This window comes from Etheostoma cragini, chromosome 11 (genome assembly GCF_013103735.1).
Source record: "Etheostoma cragini isolate CJK2018 chromosome 11, CSU_Ecrag_1.0, whole genome shotgun sequence".
Classification (NCBI taxonomy): Eukaryota; Metazoa; Chordata; class Actinopteri; order Perciformes; family Percidae; genus Etheostoma; species Etheostoma cragini.
In genome coordinates this window covers 12,198,937-12,207,193 of record NC_048417.1, presented here as the reverse complement: position 1 = coordinate 12,207,193, position 8,257 = coordinate 12,198,937, and the positions used below count along the sequence as shown (strand labels likewise).

General features: G+C 40.9%; 1 protein-coding gene across 1 annotated transcript in view; it reads right to left on the bottom strand.

Moving 5' to 3' along the window:
- Positions 1-1,196: 1,196 nt before the first annotated feature.
- The window catches only part of irs2b (insulin receptor substrate 2b), a 14,580-nt gene continuing 7,519 nt past the window's right edge, over positions 1,197-8,257 (bottom strand). Inside the window, exon 3 of the mRNA XM_034886254.1 lies at positions 1,197-2,786. Within this exon, the coding sequence (XP_034742145.1) occupies positions 2,782-2,786 (5 nt within the window). The 3' untranslated portion in view covers positions 1,197-2,781. The remainder of the gene's footprint in view (positions 2,787-8,257) is intronic.

Sequence of the window (8,257 nt, the reverse complement as noted above, 5' to 3'; positions counted from 1 at the left end):
AATGCTAATGCTGGAGGCAACACTAGGTTAGGCCAACACCCAATTCTTAATCCACTCTTTCTCAATAGTGAGCAGAGTGTTGGGAACACAAGGAGCGACATGGGAAATTAAAGAGAATCAAGATATGTTCTAACTATGTTAATGAGGTTTTTCTTAATGAAAGAGGCAGGACACTGAATTGAAACATCTGCTCTGGCGAGTGCCTATTCTATTCACGTGAAAGATGAAAAGCTGGTGCTTGTTTGTTATGTGACAGCAAGGAGAGGGGGAGGAGAAAAGAAACAGAGAGGAAAATGGCTTTCTTAAATAACATCATTATTTATTGCATGTGTCTATAAAGAATCAATACAATCTAAAGCAATGAACTAAGTTTAAATTATCATATCTTAGTAGCATCACAATATGCAAGATGTGAAATATTTACAATGAAAGACACAGCAAGATAAGCTCATATCGTAACCTTTAGATGCTGAATAAAAACTTGAAACATTATCCAAATGCAAAACACTGCTCAAAAGACCAAGAGGCTTGATTAGCAAAAAACAAACACAAAGTTTTTCATCTCAAATTTGGAGAAAAAAAATGTACAAACAGCAAAAATCTGATTTTAAGGTTTAACAAACATTATTAACAGTATGTATACATTTGGTACGTCTTTGTAAACTAATTTTCAAAAGTGTAAATATTGCATATATGCCATTTGTGTTGTACCTAAGTAGCAAGAATTAATTATGTCAAGTATTAATAATTTCTCTTAAAAAAAATTGTTGCAGAACTACAGCATTAGAAATTTCCTCATAGTGGCATCCATTTCACAAGACTATCGCATTACAGTTTAAAAAAAGAAACAAATTATTCCCAAACCATACTGCTTAGCATATAACTTAATTAGTGCTTTTGTTGTATCAGAAAGTTCACTCAAACACATATTATGTACAGTACAAACAACATAAGTTATTTAACTTAACATCTCTCAAAGTTTCTTAGCGTTTGCTTAAATGTAATTCTCTGTAACACCGTACTATTTACAGTATATAGGCAACAGTAAAGTCCCAGTGAATTCAGATAAATAAAGAGATACTTCCCCTGGTTTGTTTCTTTTATTCGGCTTGTTTCTGTGTCATAGTTTCCATTTGGTACCTCTGCACGTTTCGTTGTTGTTGTTGCAGTTGCTGTGGTGTTTGTTGGGTTGCGTGTTCCCAAGCTCGGAAGACGTGTACTACATTCAATGTGTCTTGTGTTACAATCTAGAAAGTTTGTAAGTGCAAGACCATGCATTAGCTCCGGTGCATCCTGTCTGACTCTTTCAGCTCAAAGTGGATTCAAGCTATTGAGCAGGCTTGTTTGAACAGCCATTCATACTGTGTCATGCATTTGCCACACTTCCCAGCGTTGCCTGCACCTGCCAGCCAACCGTGTGGTGTGACAGAGCTCCGCCATGAGGCATCAGGTGAGAAAATTCTGAGCTGTCCAGTTACTTTGTTACTTCAAACATTCATGTCTCTGTCCCTTTACCTGACAGGTCATAACTTCCTGCAGGCCTTGTGGGTGTGCAGGATATCACGTGTGAACAGTGGCTGAGTAGGTAAAGTGTATAAAGGTGCTGAGACCTGGTCTCAGACAGGCCACAGATCTGGTGGTAAGGTCCAGTCGGATCTGGTTTATGCTGCAATGTTTCAATGTGTGTCACTTGCATGCATGTGTGATGCAATGCACTGACAGGTACTCCTCTAAAGTCCTGGCTATTCTTTTAGTGTGTATGAATCCTCCATCACAGGCTTTTTCATAAATATATTACTCTGGATCTTTAATACATAATCTTGTCATTAATATAAGGTGGGCAGAGAAGGAAATTAATCTCAGAGAGGCTGTCTCTCATTCGGCTCTGATGAACATTCAGTCTATAAAATGATCAGTTGAATCTTTGATATACTGTCTGTTTATAGGTCCAAACTTAAAAAGTCCATCAGAAAGGGGGCTGATGGATAGAGTAAGGCTTTGGAATGGTGATTTAAAAAAAACATTCACCTCGGAAAATAAACATTTTATATATATTTCTACTGTGTGAATTGGTACCATCCTGGTTTTTGCTGAGGTAGGTTTTTTGTTTTTCAGCAATTGTTAACTGATTTTTAAATATGTTCATAAATGCCACCTCTTTTTGCAGTACAATCTGTATACAAATTCAGACACAAACTTCATTGAATGCATACATACATGATAAATAAATAAATATATGTAATCTGTATGCATTAAAGGTTTTTGTGTGCACACAATGGTCTCCAGGTTTGGTTCACAGGATTTCAGGTGAGAGTATCTGGCAACTATTGGCTGAAGCCAAAAAAAGACCAGCTGAAAGTGTTAATGGCAATAATAACAATAAGAATAAGTAATAAAACAATAAACTGCAGAATAATTTTTGCAGGCCAATGCACAGAGTTAAATAGTTACCTATCTATAGTTAGAATTAATAGTCTGTTTAAGTCCTTGTTATTTTTTAGGTAATCCAGTATAGCAGCAACAATGGCGCCTGAATGTTTTGGTGCCGAGAAAAGCAGAGGGAAGATTTGGGGCAAGGGTCAAGTGTCCGTGTTGCCATGGTGATGGCTGTCCCTGTGACCCTCGAAGGCGGAAAAGAGATCAAAGGACATTGACTGCAACGCGTGGTCCAGCTGTCGCTGTGGCGACCTCGTCACTTGGCTGCAGTGAAATCCTACATTCACATGAAAAGGAGGGAGGAGAAGGGTTGGGAGGGAGGGGGTGGGGTGGGAGGATCAGCCTTCATTCTGAAAGAAGAAGAAGAAGAAAAAAACAAGTAAGTTTCTTGTCATGTGATTTACAGACAAGAAGATAAATCTAACTGAAAACAATTTCTTGGTAAATACTCCCTTCAGAAACTTAAATGAACTGCTTGTACTGTATGTGATTTATTACCTAGGATAGAGCAATCGAGGTAGAGGGGGAGTTCTAACGGATCCCCCCATTCTGTTACCAAATAAGGAATAAGTGCTCTTCAAGCAGCCTGCCTTTGTTTGTGTGTGTGTGTGTGTGTGTGTGTGTGTGTGTGTGTGTGTGTGTGTGTGTGTGTGTGTGTGTGTGTGTGTGTGTGTGTGTGTGTGTGTGTGTGTGTGTGTGTGTGTGTGTGTGTGTGTGTATTCTTCAGCTGGTAGACACCAATGTGGCAGGTGCTTTCACAGCAGGGGAAAAACAGAGTGGCATTTAGCACTGTGCAGCTGACACAGAGCAGTCTCCAATGACGGAAAAATAGACAGCAATAACACTCCCACACACCCACCCAGGTATTCTTGATTGCATACCCACTAAAGTCAAATAAAGACAAGTTCACTCCCACACATACACACACAGACCCACACCACAGCTGTGTATTTTCACATACAATAAACCCTGGATCTTCAGAGTGTCACTTTTCTCCCAGTGGCAAGCTGTGCTGACCCTTGCCCTGGTGTACTTGTTTGTGAGTATTGTCAGAATGGCGATTAAACTGCTTTGGAAAGCATCTCAGGGAATTCGGCACAGTTCATTTGCATGTAGAGCTATCAAATAGGAGCGGAAGTCTTGGCCGACACACACACGCACGCACACACGCACACGCACACACACACACACACACACAAAGCCCCTATACGCGGCTGCATTTCTTCCCTCATTCGCCGTCTCCTCTCCCTTTTCCCCAGCCACGAACAAGAGCTGTTTCCACAAAGCTGGATGTGATCGTCATTCTCTAAAACAAACCTTTCATTCAGAGTCCTCACTGTTGCTCCTCCTTAACTACTCCCACCATAAACACACACACGTCTGTTCTCCCTCTTTGCCCTTCACGTTGTAAAGAAAAAACAGAGGCTTATGTCAAATCTAAAGCTTCATAGACACTTGACATAGACACTAAAAAATTACTGATGACCAAAACATCAGAAAGGTAAAGAGAATACATTGAAAAGGCCAATGCATTTCAACAGACACACAAATATGGAACCACAGAATTAATTTGAAAGGTAAAATTATTTATCTATCTCCTGTGCTGGCTAAGCTATGTCTCTTCATTGACATGGGCGTCAGAGACAGAAGAAAATAGAAACAGGGTTGGAAGTGGTGGAAAAACCGCAGCAACAGAATCAACCTGACAGAGAGGAACGGGAATGCAGTGAGGTCATGGGACAGACGGTCCATAACAGTGTGTGTGTGTGTGTGTGTGTTTCTGGAGGTGCTGGCCTGTAGAGGCACACACTTGGGTAAGAATGACTTAGATCTGCCGGGAAGGAGTGTTGAATCACTAATAGCTCAGATTAACAACCAGGTGTAGCCTGGTACATAAGCACTCAAAAACATTATTATTATTGTGAGCTATGTTGCAATAGGACAATGTGGTGTCCTGGGAGTAGCCGCACACACTGCTATTCAAACACACGCTGACTGGAGAAAAGTGTGGGTGGGCAGGGAGATGTGGGGAGGGGGGCTGGGGATTGAGAGAAGGGGACACTGCTCCAGCAGGGGAATAAACCCAATGGCTCCTACCCCTCCTCTTTTTCGAGCACATACACACACCCCTCCCGACAACTCACGTCTGTGGCCCCTATCCCAACCCACACACATTCAAGCTCTGTTCATTATTTATTTAGTTCGCACAGGCTAAATTTAGCACCGCTCCATTCAGGACTAGAACACACACTCAGGCATGTATTAGCAGCCTCTCTGGTGCTTCAGAAGCAGAGTAAACATGTCCCCATGCCTGTTGATGCATTGCCTGCTTGAGTAGTTCTGTGTGGCTACAGAGTTAAATGAGCTTTTGGGGAACTGCTCTAACAGAAATGTTGTTACGAGCAGGTTTCCTCTTACAGATCATCATGCTCAGATCCGCTCTGTTTACTTTCCTGCCCTGTAGGCTCCTCCCTGAGCTACAGCACTGCTCCACCAAACAAACACTGACCAACACTTTGACCTTCCACACCTCTGTCTGACACAGCAAAACAAAAACAACAAATGCTGTTAACTATGTTAGGACCCTGACCCGAGGATCTGCTACACATCACACTTTGTCCCGCGTCCCTGTTGGCAAACAAGTACACAAGAAGAAAACCTTTAGTGAGGAAAGATAACAAACGACTATGAAAGCACATACAGAAGGCTCCTCCCATTTTTCATCTTCATCTCATCTGATCAATCCAATAAACATAGGGCTGACAAAACCGGCCAGAAATGAAGTTTGAATGTTCCTTTAAAAAAATAATTTCCTATCACGCAGGTGCAAAACATACGTTGTAGTTGGTTGCAGTCTTTGCAATGTTTTCCAATTTCTTGGCTTTTTTTTTTTTGACAAAGGCAACACGGGGCAATGCCACGGTCGGCCTTTGACGCTACTTGTTCTTGACCATCTGCTCAGTGTGTCAGGGCCTTTATTCTGCTGACTCATTATTATCCCCGCCAAGGAAGTTGTGTTTTCAGTTGGGTTTGTTGGTTTTTTGTCTGTCTGTCAACAGGATTACGAAGGAATTACTGGCCTGGTTTTCATTAAACTTGGTGGAATGGTGTATGGACCAAGGAAGAGCCCAACATTTTGGAGCAGATCCGAATCATGGGGAAAACACAATTATTTTATTTTTTCATTAACAATGCAAGATTGGGCCTTGGCATTGGAGGCCGGCGCTCTCTAAGTGCTCTTTGAGCTATTGCTGTAATAATCTCTATTAAAAACTAAAAATCTTTGTTATTTGAAGAGTGAAGCAACGTGCAGGAATGCATTTTCAGGTTTTTAATGCGCTCTCGGAAACTTGGGTACACTGAGCGCATAATGCTGTAATTGGTTATCTTAGGGACTATCCTGCCTTCAAGACAGTAAGCCTATCATCAGTGGGGATTTATTATTTGCTAATAATATGTTGGATTCCTGTTAATCATATTCATGTTTGAAAAAAAACTTTCAAAAATGAATAATTATTTGGAGGCCCTCCTGCAGTGACTCTGACCCCTTGGTGAAGATCCTTGTGGTAAATGATGAAGTAAAACATATGAAAAAGTCCTGTCTCCAGGATCCCAAAAAAGTAGGAATAATGCTACAAAATGTGCATTGTTGCTGATATTTGTTTTGTCTAATTTCTTTATTCAGGGTTTTTTTCTTTTGCACTTTTTTTCCTTTACTCTTGTAACTTATATTCCAGATACAACATGTAATTAAGTTGTATCTTTCTGCAAGGATCCTGTGGCTTTCCCTAAACAAAAGGGCTGAAACTGATGATTGCTTTCATTTTTTTGGTTCAGAATGTTGTTCTGCACAAAGATTTTGGATATTTGAACTCAATAGCCAAACAAATACAATCCACCCTCCATAACCTCGCCCCCCCCCCCCCCCCCCCCCCCCCCCCCCCCCCCCCCCCCCCCCCCCCCCCCCCCCCCCCCCCCTTTAGATTCATGGACAGAGAACTACTGGCCGGCCCATTCAAATGCTGCCTCCCCCCCTCCCGCCCCTACCATCAACTGTCGCTGCCCATTGCTGATTGGCTGGAACAGTGTTTAGTGGCTCTTGCAGTCCTTTGTTTGTTTTCCATTTACAGAGCCAGAGCAGTGTATTAACACAAGATATATTCTTTTTAAAAAACAGAAAATACAGAGCTAGGTGACTTAGGGAAATATGTATTGATTTGGACAAAAAAGTATGTTTGACTAACATCATTTACTATTCCCCTAATCAAGTTGGTCATTAAAATGTCAGAAAATTGGGAAAGAGCCACAGTTGGCAAATTCAAATGTCCTGTTTAGTTTGACCAACGATGTAAAACTGAAAGATTTTTAAATAAGTGACCACACATGACAAAGAAAAGTACAAATCATAATGTCAGCTGAAAGCTAATCCTATGCTCGACTATATAATACACCTCTATGGAGAAGCATTAACACAGTACCAGGGATCTAGAGAGATAGAGAAGAGTTTATGTTGACTTGGACTCTTACGAATGAAAAACTTGAAAATCGGCAAGAAGTCAGTAGACTGAGCTCACCTGTCACACACAGAAGCACTAGCTCTTCCTCATCCTAGACGAAATAAGCTACTCAACAAAGTCTAATCCTGAAGTAAATGTAATCCTTTTTACCTCCAAGCTAAATTGAGGATATGATAGGTTGACTTTGTTAACATCAAGTGCTGGAACATCCCGCCCTACTTTACTCAAAGACTTATGTATCCTCAGTTATGGCCAAGTTTGTGTGCGTATGCTTAGGAAATTATATGTTATATAATCAAAAGACTCATTGCATTTGTGAGCTATTCTGTCAAATATCAAAGCTGAAAGTTAATTTAGTTCCCTCTTGCATTAAAAAGGTTATTGTGTAGCAGCCGGCTCTTGATTCTCAGACATTTTGAGGATTATTAGTATTTTCATTTTTCAATTAATCTGACAATTGTTTTTTTGATTAATCAACTATTCGTTTTGTCCACGAAACACCACAAAACAGTGAAAAAGGTCCATTATAATTCACCAGATTCCAAAAAGTTTTTTCAAATGTATTTCTTTGTCAGACCAACAGTCCTATATAATTCAATGATGTAAACTTTCAATAAGCATCATATCCTCATATTTCTAAAGCTGGAACAAGAGAAAGTTTGGAATTTCTGATGAAAAAAAGACAAACAGTTACATAAATTGGTTGATTATCAAAACAGCTGCTGAGTTATTTTCTATCAGTTGACTTAGCCATTAATTGTTACCGCTCTAGAAATTTCAAATGAATCTACATATAATAAGTTATGTATTGTCGTTTTTAGCAGTGTGAGATAAACAAAACAGGGAAAGAAGTGAGGCTTGTTGATCAGATATGATTAGGTAATTGAGTAATGATTGTTAGACAATCCTCTATGGCCTCTAGTGTGAAAAGCCAATCAGAGACAGTCCACCGCGGTCAGATAACAACAGGAAAAACACAAGGCTCAAAAGCACCGGTGTGGAGAAAGTGTGTGTAAGGTGAGTTGGATCACATGATTTCTGGAAAACAGAAACGAATGTCTGGAGAGACGAAGTGGAGAAAAGGGGGAGGAAGATGCAGAGAAGGAGGGGGGAGGGTTCTGGATTGGTGTATGGCTTCTTGAAACTGCGTCGCCACACCCCCACCCTCTCCCTGTTGTTGTTGTGGCAGATGGTGGCCAGTCATTAGTGTATTGTCACTCTCCTCTAAAGGGCCAGATAACCAGTGAGCACTGCCTGACAGGGCAGGTGGAAAGCCCCTGGACCCCCCCCCCCCAACACACACA